Source organism: Cherax quadricarinatus, chromosome 82, assembly GCF_038502225.1.
Source record: "Cherax quadricarinatus isolate ZL_2023a chromosome 82, ASM3850222v1, whole genome shotgun sequence".
In the NCBI taxonomy this organism is placed as follows: domain Eukaryota; kingdom Metazoa; phylum Arthropoda; class Malacostraca; order Decapoda; family Parastacidae; genus Cherax; species Cherax quadricarinatus.
This window is the reverse complement of record NC_091373.1, coordinates 18,357,687-18,374,095: the sequence shown is the minus strand read 5'-3', so window position 1 is coordinate 18,374,095 and position 16,409 is coordinate 18,357,687. Positions and strand designations below refer to the sequence as shown.

The following is a 16,409-nucleotide window of genomic DNA, read 5'->3' as shown; positions in this document are numbered from 1 at the left end:
TGACCATTAGATGAGAAACATTAGTGACCATTACATGATCATGTAATAGTAATGGTTCTCATGTAATGGTCAGTATTGATGAGTAATGTGGTGTCAGATTATATAAAAATGTGTTGAACAACAGTTGAGAAAACCCACAGCTGACACCATCTACTCATAGCTGGCACCAACAACCTGGTTGACCAGACTCATCACTGCTAGGCTTCAACATTGCAACTCTCAGCTGATCGCTAGTATAGCCTCAAGTTTATGCTGTTTTTCTGTGTAGTGACAAGGTTGCAAATACCAGTTAGTGGAGGTATATATGATAGCTGATAAACTCCTTGAGGGAGGTAGTGCACGAGTAACGCTACTCATGGCTGCCCGTCTTGTGGTATTATTGTGTTTGCTGGAGAATGATGTAGTCTTGTACTTAACAATGATGTCGCTGACTTGTCTACTGTGTCGACGCTGCTGCTCTCACTACGATTCCCTCCTCTCCTTCCCTTATCTCTCCTTTCCTGTCTTCTTTCTCTTGCTCTCTCTCACTCCTCTCACCTACTCTTATCACCCTTTCTTGTTACCCACTCCTTCACATTCTCCTCCCTCTCGTGTCACCCACTTCTTTACTCTCTTTTATCTTCGTGCTTACATTAATGCACACTTATAATAAACACTTTATATAAATAATTATTTATTTAATACTTATTCACCTCATCATGTTGAGTCATCTCGATTTTTTCATAAATTTCTTTGGCTCTGAATTGTTGTAATTATTTAGGTCCTGATAATTTGAGTTTCGTTTTCTATCATTATTATTATTATCAGCATTCCTCATTATCACCATTATCATCATCATCTTTAACGTTATTATCATAGGCTACTTCACAAATGTTCTCTGACAAATGGAGTTTTTGGACCTGTTACAGAAATCCACATTAGAGATTAAAAAATATAATTTGTGTAAGAGTAAATAAATTACGCAGAACTTAATTGTTAACATCATGCGATGGTATTATAGAAGAGGTGGGAGTAACAGCTGAGAACCTGCTAATATTATCCTCGTATATAAACCACTGTTTCGTAGAAAACACAATAAGACCAGCAGTATGACATGATGAATAATGAGAACCTTTAAAACGAGAGAAATGAGGCCCAGATGTTAGAAACCGCTTCGGGAAACAAGATTGCTAATCATATATTCTCAATTGCACAGCGCAGGGCAACATAGGCTTTGAGCAGGTCGCTCCTGTCTCTTATAATAACCAGACAAGCCTGGCCTAGGACCGGGCTATGACAAAAGAAAAGTGCTTGAAACCCTTCAGAGTTACATCAAAGGTATATCAAAGATACTGGACCATCACCACAGTCTCGGATGTACTAGAACAAGCAGAATGCTGATGTACTGTACATAGACTTCACAAAAGCCTTCGACAAATGCAACCATAGTGCAATAGCACACAAACTGTATACATAAGGAATAACTGGAAGAGTGGGCAGATGGATATTTAACTTCCTAACAAATAGAGCCCAAATAACAGCAGTGAAGCTAAAGGGAGCCACAGTGAAAAGTTCTGTTACCTAGGGCACAGTACTTACCCAAGTTATCTTTTTCATTCATTATATCTGACATGGACAGAAACATTAATCATAGCACTGTATTATCCTGTGCGGACGATGCTATTGTAGAATTTGTATCAATTGATGACCCCGTAAACCCCCAAGCTCATATTAACCAAGCTTTCCACTGGGTCAACGACAATAATATGATGTTAAATGAGAGCAAATTTCAATTACTTTGTTATGGAAAATTTGAGGACATAAAAACTGGAAGTGAACACACAACACACACTTCACGCAGTAGAGCCGAAGTTTACTGTGAGAGACTTAGTAAGTGATAATGTCGAAGATCTCACTTTCAAGGATCACAACAATATCATCACAGCTGCAAGGAACACAATAAGCTGGATTACTGTAACCTTCAAAACTAGAGATGCGAAGCCAATGCTGATGCTCTTTAAGTCACTTGTTCTCTTTAGGCTGGAATATTGCTGTGCACTAATAGCCCCTTTCGAGGTAGGCGAAATTGCAGAGTTGGAAAATGTACAGAGAACCTCCATGTGTGTAGACACTCTGTTAGGTACATAACTTACTGGGAAGACTGGAGGTCCCTTGTACTGTACTTCTTGGAACATAGGACAGAAGGACGAATCATTGTTACACTTGGAAAATTTTGAAGAAATTGCAAATTCGGTCACTGAAATCACTTCCTACGAAAGCAAAGGGCTTGGCAGACGGTACAGAATACCTCCATTGAAAAACAGAGGCGCCATGAATACACCAAGAGAAAACTCATTAAGTGTAAAGAGACCAAAATTCAGAAATACGGGAAATTATCAACAAATTCGTAGCTAACTTTCATAGAGAGCTTGTTAAGTTCCTTGGATTAGTTCGTGATCAGGTTATTCACCAAGAGTCTTAGCTTGGCTGGGATCACGCCGTGGAGGCGGTGACCCTGGGAATTGTCTTCAGGTAACCTTCAGGTAAATACCAGATGAATGACACTGATGACTATGTGGGCTAGCGGGCTGCTGCCACCTGCAGTTTGGTTGAACAGGTGCTCAAGAAGGAAGTTTGGGCAGAGGGGTGACTGGTATTGTAGAATAACCCTAGAGATCTGTCACAGGTATATTATGATCCCAGTAGAAATGAGCAGGGGAGAGGAGAGGAGGGGGAGGGGAGGGGAAGGTTATCTGCTGGCTGATACGTAACATAGATTGTGTTATAACGTCCATGTTAATTATCTAATCATGAGTCTGATGGCAGCATGGCCATACGCACGCACGCACGCACGCACGCACACGCACGCGCATAAACACACACACACACACACACACACACACACACGTACGTGTACGTACGTACGTACGTAGATATAAAAAAAAAACATTTAGAGTCTGTATGTAGTCCGTCTTGTGTTGTAAAGTAATTTATATTGATTACTTGTGTCACACGAATCACTGTTGGATGGTTGTGGTTGTTTATCAAACTAGTGGACTCGTTAGTGGCATCATGTTAGCAACTCATCAACGAGCCTAACTCCTTTAACAAGACCTACACACGAACATTCATACACCTAACTCCGGTGACTCTCACATAATATAATTATTGACCTCTGATTGTTAACTCCATAAATTTTCCAGAGCCTTTATATATATATATATATGTCGTGCCGAATAGGCAGAACTTGCCATCTTGGCTTAAATAGCAACGCTCATCTTGCCATATAGGACAAGCAAAAATTTATGTATGCAATAATTTCGCCAAAATCATTCTGAACCTAACGAAAAAAATATATTTGATTGTGCTTGTTTAGTACTAAATTATTGTAAACGTATTTAAAATATATTTAGTTGGGTTAGGCTAAAATAAATTGTTGTTGTTATAATAAGGTTAGGTAAGTTTTCTAAGATTCTTTTGGTGCAAAATTAAAATTTTTTACATTAACATTAATGAAAAAAATATATCTTTAAACGTACAAGAGAAAATTTCAGAAAGGACTTAATTTTAAATGAGTTTTGGCTAATTGACCAGTTTTACATATTCGGCACGACATATATATATATATATATATATATATATATATATATATATATATATATATATATATATATATATATATATATATATATATATATATATATATATATATATATATATATATTGGATATTCTGATATCACCTGTTTACTGTGATCTTATTGCATGCAAATATCGCAAACCAAGCAATACAGGATGCAAAACAACCACGGGGGGAGTAGAATGATAGCTCATGGCTTTTTGTATTGCAATCAACACATCAGGAGCTTGCAAAATTTCAGAAAAGAGGAGGATGTCCAAGCAAGTACTTTCCCAGAGGACCGTCTTCACTAGAGTGAGGGAGAGAGGGTACAGGAAGTGCCCTCAGGCACAACAGTGCCCAAAGCCAGAATGATGAATATTATAGTATTAGAAAAATCCCACAAACATTGATATCACTGATATTGTAATAGCTTGAACAAAATTAATGTGGCCATAATAAAAATTCGATATTCCACTATGATGTCAATAACTTTACACACACAAATATATTGTGAGTCTCTGGCAATTATAGGGTAACCTTCCAAGGGACACCGTGTCAGTTTAAATTGACGAGAAAACGGTAACATTTAGAGGGGAGACTTCTAAAAGTTATGTAAAGGAAACGGGGCTTATTAAAATGAACTCGTTTAAAGGGGAGGCATCTGCAGTAACAAGAAAGATGGCCACAAATATTCAACCCACATAATTCTGAGGCAAACTCTGGTTCAACCTTCAGAAACTGCAGGAAAAATAGGCCCTAATTCTTCGGTGTGACACTACATTTAAGACAGTCTAATGCATTCATATAAGAGCCAAATTTTAAACTGTGTACTATTGCCTTAACTAAAAACGCCTCTAATTTGAACACCCCGTCACTGATGTTGTGTAATGACTGCCTATCATGCTTAATAATTGCCGATTCTACAATATTCCTTTCAAGCCAGGAGGAACAAGGAAAAATGACTCTTGTTTCCCACCAACTTGCCGGGTTATTACAAGCTCTAATATGGTTGAAAATTGCTTTCGACTCCTGTACTGTACGGTGCTGGGACATTCTCACCTCCAATGGTTTTCCCATTTGCCCCAAATAGAAGAGACTGCAACCGTTGCAACCAACTCTGTAGACACCACGAACATGTTGGGATGCATTCTTTATCAGGATGCTTCTAACAGTCCGAGAATTTTTAAATACTACTTGTATATTAAATCTCCTAAGAGCATTCGGCAGGATACATAAATTCTGGTTATATGGGAGGACCAGCACATTCTTGGTCTGAGGTGTTCTCCTAGGTTCTGCTCTGTAATAAGTTTTCTTAGCTGCCACCAAGGTAGATTCCACAAACGCCTTAGGATACCGCAGTTTCATACCAGTGGCAAATATTTTCCTAATTTCTTCTAGGAACTCGGGACTGCACACACTATAGGCTCTCAAAAACATAGAAAGAAATACACTCCTTTTGACTGTAGTGTCATGGTTGGAATAGTAGTGAATGTATGAGCACACATTGGTGGCCTTCCTATATACTGTAAACTTAAACTTCCTATCAACCCAGTACATATATCAACACTTCTAAGAATGAAATTTACAGTCCGCATCTTTCTCCATGGTGAATTTAATAGATGGGATTAAAGCGATAAGTCACAGTAAAAATGTATCAAGGACGATATCAATTAGCCAAAGACACATATCATCCACATATCTGTACCATTTAGTTTTACAGGGCAGGAAATCTTTCAACATTCTAGCCTCGAAAAATTCCATATACAGATTGCTCAATAAGGGGGACAACAGTCGTTACTAGGTCACTTTTCCTGCTCCATGGGCTTTATCATACCTCTTCTTAAAGCTGTGTATGGATCCTGCCTCCACTACATCACTTCCAAGACGATTCCACTTTCTGACAACTCTGTGACTGAAGAAATGCTTCCTAACATCCCTGTGATTTATCTGTCTTCAGCTTCCAATTGTGACCCCTCGTTGCTGTGTTCCATCTCTGGAACATCCTGTCTCTGTCCTCCTTGTCAATTCCTCTCAGTATTTTATATGTCATTTTCATATCCCCCCTGTCTCTCCTGTCCTCCAGTGTCATCATGTCGATTTCCCTTCATCTCTCCTTTAGGACATGCCCCTTAGCTCCAGGACTAGTCTTGTTGCAAACCTTTGGACTTAACGTACGTTCATGGCTAGGTGTGGGTTCCAGACTGGTACTGCATACTCCAATATAGGCCTGATATACACAGTATACAGGGTCCTGAACGATTCCTTATTGAGATATTGGAATGCTATTCTTAAGTTTGCTAGTAGCCCATATGCTACAACAGTTATTTTGTTAATGTGGACCTCAGGAGATGTGCCCGATGTTATACTCACCCCAAGGTCCGTTTCCTTGAGTGAGGTATGTAGTCTCTGGCCCCCTAGACTCTACTCCATCTGTGCTTTTCTTTGCCTTTCTCCAATCTTCATGACTTTGCACTTGGTGGGGTTGAACTCCAGGAGCCAGTTTCTGGGCCAGGCCTGCAGCCTGTCCAGATCCCTTTGTAGTTCTTCCTGGTCCTCGTCGGATTGAATTTTTCTCATCAACTTCACATCATCTGCAAACAGGGACACTTCTGAGTCGATTCCTTCCGTCATGTCGTTCACATATACCAGAAACTGCACACGTCCTAGGACTGACCCCTGTGGAACCCCACTCATCACAGGCGACCACTCTGACACTTCGTCTTGTACAATGACTCTACAATGACTCTCTCAGGCATTCCCTGATCCATACCTGCCTGGTCCTCCAGCTTATGCACTAATCTCTTGTGTGGAACTGTGTTGACAGTCTTCTTACAGTCCATGAAAATGCAGTCTACCCACCCCTCTCTCTTATCTTACTGCTGTTACCCTGTCATAGAACTCAGTAGGTTTGTGACACAGGATTTCCCATCCCTGAAACTGTGCTGGTTGTTATTGATAAGCTCATTCCTTTCTAGGTGCTACACTACTCTTCTGATAATCTTCTCCATGACTTTGCATACTATACATGTCAGTGACACTGGTCTGTAGTTTAATGCTTCATGTCTGTCTCCTTTTTTTTAAAAAATTGGGACTCCATTTGCTGTCTTCCATACCTCAGGTAGTCGCCCTGTTACGATAGATGTGTTGAAGATTGTTGTTAGTGGTATGCATAGCATCTCTGCTCCCTGTCTCAGGGCCCATGGAAAGATGTTATCTGGCCCCATCACCTTTGAGGTATCTAGCTTGCTTAGCAGCCTCTTCATTTCTTCCTCAGTTGTATGTATTGTGTCTAACACTTGATGATGGACCCCACTTGTCTGTCTTTCTGGAGTCCCTTCTGTCTCCTCAGTGAACACTTATTTGAATCTCATGTTGAGCTCCTCACATACTTCTTGGTCGTTACTTGTGATCTCCCCTCCTTCCTTCCTCAGCCTGATTATCTGGTGCATGACTGTTGTTTCCCTCCTGATGTGGCTGTACAACAGCTTTGGGTCAGATTTGCTTTTGCTGCTATGTCATTTTTGTATTGTCGTTGGGTCTCCCTTCTTACCTGTGCATATTCATTTCTGGCTTGACGACTGCTCTCCTTATTCTCCTGGGTTCTTTGCCTTCTGTACTTCTTCCACTCTCTAGCACACTTGGTTTTGGCCTCTCTACACATTTAATAATTATAATATCTTTATTTACTACAAGTACATGTACATGGTATACAGGCCTAGCTAACATCAGTAACATACTACTATATAGAAAGCGAAAGCCCCTTGTTATGCTGAGCATTTCGGGCATATTAGGTCAGTGTTGTTCCAGGATGCAACCCACAACATGTCGACTAACACCCAGGTACCCATTTTAAGCTGATGGGTGAATAGGGATAGGGATAGGGATAGCAAGTGTTATATGGGAACACGTCCCTAATGTTTTCGAGCCATACCGGAGGAGATTCGAACATCCTGGCCTTCTCATTATTTTTGTTACCCTTAGGTAGAAACCTCTCCTCAGCTTCCTTGCATATTGTTGTCACATATTCCATCTCATTTTACAGACCTCCTGCCAGAACCACATGGTCACTGGCCCCAAGGGGTCTTTCATATGTGATATCTTCCAATATCTGCACTACTGAAGGAGAAAAAGTCCAGTCCTGCTGGTTCATCCTCTCTTCTCTCTCTGGTAGTGTCCCTTATGTGTTGGCACATGAGGTTTTCCAGTACCACTTCCATCATTTAACCTTCCACGTTTCTTGGCCCCCATGTGGCTCCAGGTTCTCCCAGTCAATTTCTTTGTGATTGAAGTCACCCACAATCAGCAGCCTTGCCCTGCTCGCATGAGCCCTTCTGGCCACTTCAGCCAGTGTGTCAACGTTTTTCTGTTACTCTCATAATATTCTTGCCTTGGCCTCCTGCTGTTTTGTGGTGGGTTATACATCACTGCAATTACCACCTTGGGACCTCCAGACTGGTGTTCTATTACGTGGTCTCTTGCTTCTCCTGTCTCCTCTCTCCAGCTCATCAAAATCCTTTTGGTTTTTGATGAGCAGTGCCACTCCTCGACCCCATCTGTTCACTCTGTCCTTCCTCAAAATCTGATATAGCACCTATTATCATTCCTGTGAGCTTGGGTTCAGTGAGAGCTGTGATGTCCAGTGTTGGTGTACCATACCTTCAGTTTCCTCTCCAACACAGTGTTCTGGGGGTATGTGGGGGTTGGGTCCTGGCACTGTGCTGTGGGGTGGGGGCTATAATTGTGGATTGTGGTTTCTGTTGGGATAGCATGTTTGGCTGTGGGGTTCTGAGGGTGGTTTTGTGTGTACTTGCGCTGGTTGCTCTACCCAGCTCTGATTATCCTCTGCTGACTCTGTCTTTGTCTCTCTTCCCAGCCCCTTTTGTTTCTGTGTCTTCTTCGACAGCAGCTATCATTCTATTCTTGTTCTGTTGCAGTCTAGGAACACCCTTTTGTATGTTGATGATTCCTTCCTCTTGCAGGACCCTGTTCTGCACCATTTCTGTCTTGAAAATCAGTTTGACCGGCCAATTTCTCCCCTTCAAGTACCCTCCTATTCTCTGAAAATTTATTATCTTAGTTATGTCCTCACCTATTTCTTTGATGTTTTCAATCTCCTGTTTTTCTTTCTGCTGTTTTTCATTATGTGTCCTCCCTTTGCTCTCCTGAAGCCCATGAATAAACACTGACTTCTCCCTCTCCTCCCATTGTCTTTCCCTCTGTGTTTTTGGGTCCCATTTGTACATAGCCATTGTCTCCCTATTTGTTCCTGTAACTCTTGGTGGCATGGTCATGCCTCTGCATGCAACCTGTCACATTCTCTACCTTCTCCCCCCTCACTGCTATCCCTGCTCCTAACAGCTCTTTCCCTACATTCCTCGGCCTTGCTTGGTGGACTGATAGGGCCTTAGCATAAGTCTTGTCTCCTTCCTTTCTGTTGGGCTCCTCATTTAATAGGGGTGTACCTGCTTCAGATGCATGTCTTCTCTGGGGACTTGTCCTGTAACTTGCTTCAGCATATTTACCTCATATTCTAGGGTCCATATTCTGGCTTCTGTGGCTTCAGCTTGTGACTCCCATTTCTTCTGCTCTGTCTCCATTCTCTTCTCCATTTTGCAGAAAGCTCACCCAGTTTGCTCTCCAAATCTTGTTCCATTCTTTTACATTACTCTTCCATTCACTCTTGTGTGTGTGTGCATGTGTGTGTGTGTGTGTGTGTGTGTGTGTGTGTGTGTGTGTGTGTGTGTGTGTGTGTGTGTGTGTGTGCACGCACATGTGCATGTGCATGCTTAACAATTCGCAAATGGGTGAACTTTTAATAAACATTATCTCTCAGTCCACAGCAGGACTCGAATCTGCACACTCTGTATCAAAGTACACAATACTTTCTCCACTCAGCCAGATCCAGGCACAATACCATGACTGGAGCAATACACAAATAATACACACATAAAATGAACCATATGATGCCATCACAAGGTTCATTTTCGTATTTACAGGTTATTTGTCTATAGCATCACCTCTATAATTGACTAGGGACCGACATCCTCAGAGAAAAGAATTGATGTACTTCAGAGAAAGCTCTGGATGTTTCTTTCTGGAGCTGTTTGAGTATTTGCTTTCCTTACTACCCCTTATATGCTATGTGCATGAACTTGTTTGAAAAATGCATTAAAATATTAAAAATGTATATTGGGAGGGAGAACAACTTGCATTGCATCTCAGAGCCTTCATCTCGAATACTTCATTCAGCTTCCAGGCGGCATGTTGTGTGTCCAGAATATTGCAGGCATTTCCTCTCCCGATCGCATTACTGAATCTCTGGAAAAGGAAGCTGGTCACTCTGGGGTCCTTGGTTTCCCTCATGAGTTTGTCACCCAACTCTTTAAGAATCTGAGAGCACATTAGCCTTATGCTCCGAGATTCTCCAATCTGTTGGGCCAGTGCACTGTAACTGGGTCTCCTTGAAACTGGTATCACCACCCCTTTCAGCTTCAGAGTATTGTAAGTAGGTGTCAATCAGTGTAAATGCACAGGTGTGGTCCCCTGAAATCTGCTTACCGTCTTTCCAGGTTAGCATGGTCACTGCATCCGGGTGTTTGTGGCTTCCATAAGGCCTTTGTTCCTGAGGTTTCCATTCTACTGGACATAGGAATATGATGAGCCTTAAACCATACCCCCGGCCGGGATTGAACCCGCGGTCATAGAGTCTCAAAACTCCAGCCCGACCGCGGGTTCAATCCCGGCCGGGGGTATGGTTTATTTGCAATCGTGTCATTACGATTTCTTAAGTCATGATGAGCCTTCACTTGATGTCACTGACTTCTTTGTGTCTAGCATACTTTCCTTTTGACGTATGACAGACGAGACCCTGGGGACCAAATTGATCAGCTGACACCCAGCCGCAAGTGTACCTGTGTTCAGTGAGTGTGAGGGCGGCTAAGTAAGGAGCTATACTAATCCGCATGACCCGAGGGTCGAGGCGAATACTCAAGGAGGAAGTAAGGACGGCCAAAAGGAAATCTCGAGGATGTTGTGCATTCACCTTTTCAGTTCCCTCTTGAAGACAGCCAATAGTTTATTAATAGGTAATTCCCTTTATGTATGATGGGAGGCTGTTGAGCCGTCTTGGGCCCCCTGACACTTACGCGTTTTCATAGTGTATTCATGGCACCCCCCACTTTTCATTGGAGGTGTGTTGCACTGTCTGCCGAGTCTTATGCTTTCGAGTGATTTCTATGTGCAGATTTGGAAGCAGTCAGTCAAGGATTAACAATTTGTAAATTATAAAGTGCATTTCTTGCCTTCATTCACAGTAATTAAGGTGCTTGATTAAACGTAGGGTGCAGTGAAAATCCTCTGTACGTTCTCAAGATCTGCAATTTCACCTGACTTGAAAGCCGCTGTTAGTGTACAGCAGTATTCCAGCCCGGAAAGAATAAGTGACTTAACAAGAGAACATTATGTATAAGAAAGGGTTACTCTTTCTTACCCTATAATAAAGGGCAACACCTGTTGCTTTCATTATCTTTTACTTTACTGTCTTTTCTAGTTGTCTCTCTCTCTCTCTCTCTCTCTCTCTCTCTCTCTCTCTCTCTCTCTCTCTCTCTCTCTCTCTCTCTCTCTCTCTCTCTCTCTCTCTCTCTCGCTCTCTCTGCCACCCTCCCCGTGTATGAGTGTGTGTTGTTTGTGATGGTGCTAACGTTGGTGTTCTCTGGTGTTGCAGCAACAAGTGCCTTAATGAGAAGCGTCGTCGAGAGCAGGAGAACACATACATCGAGGAGCTGGCAGAGTTAATCCAAGCCAGCATCGCCTCTGACATGAGCTCGCTCTCTGTCAAGCCGGACAAGTGCGCCATCCTGCAGCAGACTGTCAACCAGGTATGTCCTTGCCATCCTCTCACCCTCCCTCCCTCTCCCAGGTGTCCTGCTACCTCACCCAAGTGTCCTGCTCCCTCACCCAGGTGTCCTGCTCCCACCCTCACCTTCGTATCTTCAAGAAGGGACTTCATAAATTCTTCAAGTGGTTCATATTTTGGACTGTGTGGTTGCCACCAAGAATCTGCTTGATTAGGCCAGGACACTGGAATAGTCTTCAGGTGACACCTCGCACGTTCCCTTTGCTTAGTCACTCTCACCCACACGTTCCCTTTGCTTGGTCACCCCCACCCATACGTTCCCTTTGCAACTTCCTACTATTGAAAACAGAGTCCTGATTTAAAAGCCTGTCAAACCCGACCCTAAATATTCTATTGCTTGGCTAGCTGCAAGAACTGTGTCAAAACTGTCAGTGGTGACAATAAGGCAGGAGGAGGTGCATTTCCTTCTTAAATCGCTTGACCAAGAAAAGGCTGTGGGCCCAGACAAGTTGAGCCCAAGATTGCTGAGAAGATGTGCAGACCAGCTAGCAGCACCTCTAAGTCGTATCTTTCAGCACTGCCTAGTACAGTGTAAATGGCCCTCTCTATGGAAAGAGGCAAATGTAGTCCCTGTTCACAAAAAGAAGAGCAGAGCAGAAATCAGCAACTACAGACCAGTGTCACTCCTGTCAATCACTGGCAAGATCCTTGAGACAATAATCTCAAGACAAATGACAGAGTTTTTTGACTACCACTCACTACTTTGTGATCGTCAATATGGCTTCAGGAAAGGTTACTCTGCTGTTGATCTGTTGTTAAACCTCTCCACTAAGTGGCACCAGTCACTGGATGAATCCAAAGTCAGCTGTGTGGTAGCATTGGACATTGCTGGCGCTTTCGACCGGGTGTGGCACCAGGGCCTCTTAGCAAAACTTCAAGCACTGGGAATTGCAGGCTCTATGCTATGTCTCATCAGTGATTACCTTCATGGTAGATCTCTAAGTGTAGTTCTCAATGGAACGGAATCAGCAAGACATCCTATTGGGGCAAGTGTTCCACAAGGAAGCGTACTGGGACCATTGTTATGGAATGTCTACTTCAACGACCTTCTTCATCTCATCCCAGAATCACATGCATATGCAGACGACTGTACACTGACATTCACTTATCCAAGAGAAGAAATGCCAGCTGCTCTAAGCTACATCAATCACCAGCTGAGAGCTACATCAGCTTGGGGAAATAGATGGCAAGTAACATTTGCACCTGAGAAAGCGCAAATGATGATCGTCTCTAGGCACCATGATGGTAATGCTTGTGCAGTAGTAAGGATGAATGGGAGGGTGTTGACACCTGGAGAAAAAGTTGATATCCTTGGGGTGAAATTTGACTCCAAACTAACCATGAAGAACCACCTTGTAAATCTTGCAAACAAGGCAGCCAGGAAGCTTACAGCACTTCGCCGTATCTCGCATCTGCTTGACAGTAGGGGTTGCAAGATTCTGTACGAGGCACAAGTACGCTCACACCTTGAGTATGCTCCACTTTCTTGGTTTGCCTGCCCCCCCCCCTCTCATCTGCGACTGCTTGACAAAGTAGAGAACAGAGCAAGACATCTCATCTCTCACCTGGGCCCATCCTGGATAGATCTGTCATTTCAGCAGAGCCTTCAACAAAGGAGGGATGTGGGTGGCCTTACTGTTATGTACAAGGCCAATATTGTCGAAGTACCACACTTGGATCCACTTCGAGGACAGCGTGAAACAAGCTTTTATGCCACAAGACGGGCAGAAAGCAGTAACTTCACTCTGGCTGTACCCTTCTCCAGAACATCACTCCATCTGAGATCATACATACCCAGGATGACTCGAGTATGGAACACATTCATACAGCATAATGATGTCAACGAGATAAAGTCAGTTGATCCATAAACATATTTATACAATAAGATCACAGTAAACAGGTGATATCACAGTATGCAGACACAACCAATGTGAAAAAATAGTGAACTTCCAAGAGCTTTCGTGATTTCTCACATTATCTATGGTTATGATATCATAGTGAGTTATAGATCTACTCTGACTTCTAACTGCATTCTTATAACATTCTGTTTCATTATTCACTTCTCCTAATATTGTTCCTAATGCTAGACACAGACACATAACAATTGTACATTTATCATTTTTTCCCGGATATTTTGGTATCTATATCTGTCTGTTTAGATGTGGAAAGAATGTAGAACTCGAAAGGGACGCTGAAGACAAAATTCAAAAGGATTATCAAATAGAATGAAAGGAACACGTGAAACACCTGGGAGTAGTTATGTCAGCTGACATTTCGTTCAAAGAACACAATAAGACAAATGCCACGACAGCCAAGAAAATGGCAGGATGGATAATGAGAACTTTCAAAAACAAAGGAAATGGTGCCAGTGGTGACACTTTTCAAATCGCCTGTGCTCTCTCGTTTATAATATTGTTCAGTGTTGATGGCCCAGTTCAGGGCAGGAGAGATATCAAAGCTTAAACAGATGCAGAGATCACATACGGCTCCCCATAGAGTCACTAAAGCTTTTAAATTACTGGGAATGTCTTAGTCTCAAAATATATACTCAGTGGAGCAGTGGAGATATACATGATAATATATAACTGGAAAGTACTTGAGGGTCTTGTGCAAAATAAACCCGGTGAAAAGCAGGGGTGCAGTGGACACAATAAGGGAACACTGTATCAGTGACCAGGGCCCCAGACTATTCAGCATCCTACTAGAATATATCAGAAACACTGATGGGGCAAGTGTACAAGTCTTCAAGAAGAAACTGGACAAGTATCTTTACCAGGTGCCAGATCAACCAGGCTGTGAGCAAAGGTTAAGGTATGGTATACAGTATACACAGACCTTCGGCGTCCTGTACAATGACGCTATGGTTCCAGACTTATGGGGACACTCTGTGTGACATACAGTAAAACTTAGAAATAGTGAACATATAGTGAACGTTATTGAAGTGAGAACTTGTAGGGTGAGAGTGGTTGAATGCAGGAGGACCAGCAGACTCATGGTTACTCACACTCACTCTAACTAGACTTTCAGTGTTCACTCACAAAAGTAAATTGTCAATACTGTAGAACTATCTTCAGCAGAAAGTAAAAAAGATTCATTTAAGGCGTATGATCACTCCCATATTTAGTCAACTTTGTCTCAACTTAATAAACTTTGTGGCAAGATGCAAGTCATCACCTAGCACTTGATCTTTTACTCTTGACGAATGAGGGCGGCACACCCAGGCTTGTCATGTTGACAACGACGAGGACGACGAGGTCGAGGAGGAGGCAGGAGGAGGACGAGGAGGAGGCAGAAGAGGAAGGACAGGGGAGTGACCTTATATATTAGTGGACAACCGGTGAGGGGCTCTTGATTCAAGCAGTTGTACTTGTCGTCCCCTTCATTGAATCGAACCTTATTGTCTTCCATTCCACTACCTTTATGAGTTTATCTTTTTAAAACATCTATTGATTTCTTGAGTATTTTGTTGGTTTAACTCTGCTATATACATTACCAAGGTTTGTTTATTTTAGTCATTCATCCAGAATTAATAACCAATACACTAACGTCAGTAAATGTAATGATACAAAGACCGAACTATACAAGTTGAAGGAGCAACCTGGACACACACACACACACACACACACACACACACACACACACACACACACACACACACACACACACACACACACACACACACACACACACACACGTGCACACACGCACACATACGCACACTGTTTAATGAGTTTGGTAGTATGGTAGCGGGGAGTAAATGATACGTCTTCGGAGGCTTCTTACTTTATTGTTAAGTGTCGTGGTGGGTACACAGGCTTGTGTGTTTGTGCCCATGGCCCGGGCAGGGCCATCTCACGAGAGAGAGCTGGGACGCCTTGTGTCTTCCAGCTAGGCCGCTGTGTGAGTGAGAGCGTGGCTAGGCCCGGCAGGCTGGCGTGCCCACCGAGAGGCCTGGCTACAGAGGGCAGCACCTTAGTGGCGCAAAATGTGAACTAAGCTGGCAGACAGCATGGGCTGTCTGTGCAGACAGTACAGGCTGTCTACATACGCTCGGCCACCTACCTCGTGTCGTCACGACGCGACGATACTGGTGGTAAAAGGAACTCAGTCTCTCTCTCGTAGGAACAGGGCACAGAACACAAAATAAAAACATATATATACATATGGACATGGAAAAAAAACTTCCTACAGGGAGGGAAGAAAAAAACATGTGGGGTGTGCTAAACATCATGGTCAAAGGCAGTGAGCGTCGAAGGGCATCACTGCCTTCCTGCGTCTGGACAGATACTGCAACACGGGAGACATCGCTGCAGCTGAGCTGTGACGTAATAGGGTACGGTCTCCTCTGGAAAGGTGAAGCAGACAGCGTAGGAGTTGCTGCAGGTTTCACTCAACCTGGGGCACGACATGCTGGTGCCCTCAAGTGAGGCGTCGACAAAACTCGGCAACTGGGCAGGACTTCTGACAAGCGACTCAGGAGGACGCTTCTCGACTGGTACTGTCGCTGATCTGTCACTGCCGGCGAGCATGAAGCGAGTTGTGGAGTGAGTCGTGGCAGAGACGACTGGGCGAAACATCTGGGAGTCATAACATCATACACCAGACTGCAGTGAGCGAGCTAGCAGTCAAAGTGACATCTTCTTTGTGCAGGCTGCTCACTGAAGCTTGTGACACGAGGCTGACACAGCGCCTGCCGACAGGGCTGACTGCGGCTTGACGAGTATCATTCTCTCGGCAGTTGGAGTTATAGCAGAGGTTAGTCTAAGCGTCCCCAGACTTGTTTCTCTACATATAACTGCACTCTGACGGTCTGGAGGTGAAGTGAAACAAATCTCGATGGGAATCGTAGCAGGTACGATTCTGCAGAACATCACGAGCGACGAGCATAAAAGCT

General features: G+C 43.2%; 1 protein-coding gene across 9 annotated transcripts in view; it reads left to right on the top strand.

Annotated features, from left to right (window-relative positions):
* Nucleotides 1-16,409, top strand: part of LOC128702897 (nuclear receptor coactivator 1) — an 852,422-nt gene that overhangs the window by 343,375 nt on the left and 492,638 nt on the right. For all 9 annotated transcript variants that reach the window (XM_070102622.1, XM_070102623.1, XM_070102624.1 and 6 more), the window contains exon 3: nucleotides 11,324-11,477. In XM_070102622.1, coding sequence (XP_069958723.1) covers nucleotides 11,324-11,477 — 154 coding nt within the window. The remainder of the gene's footprint in view (nucleotides 1-11,323; nucleotides 11,478-16,409) is intronic.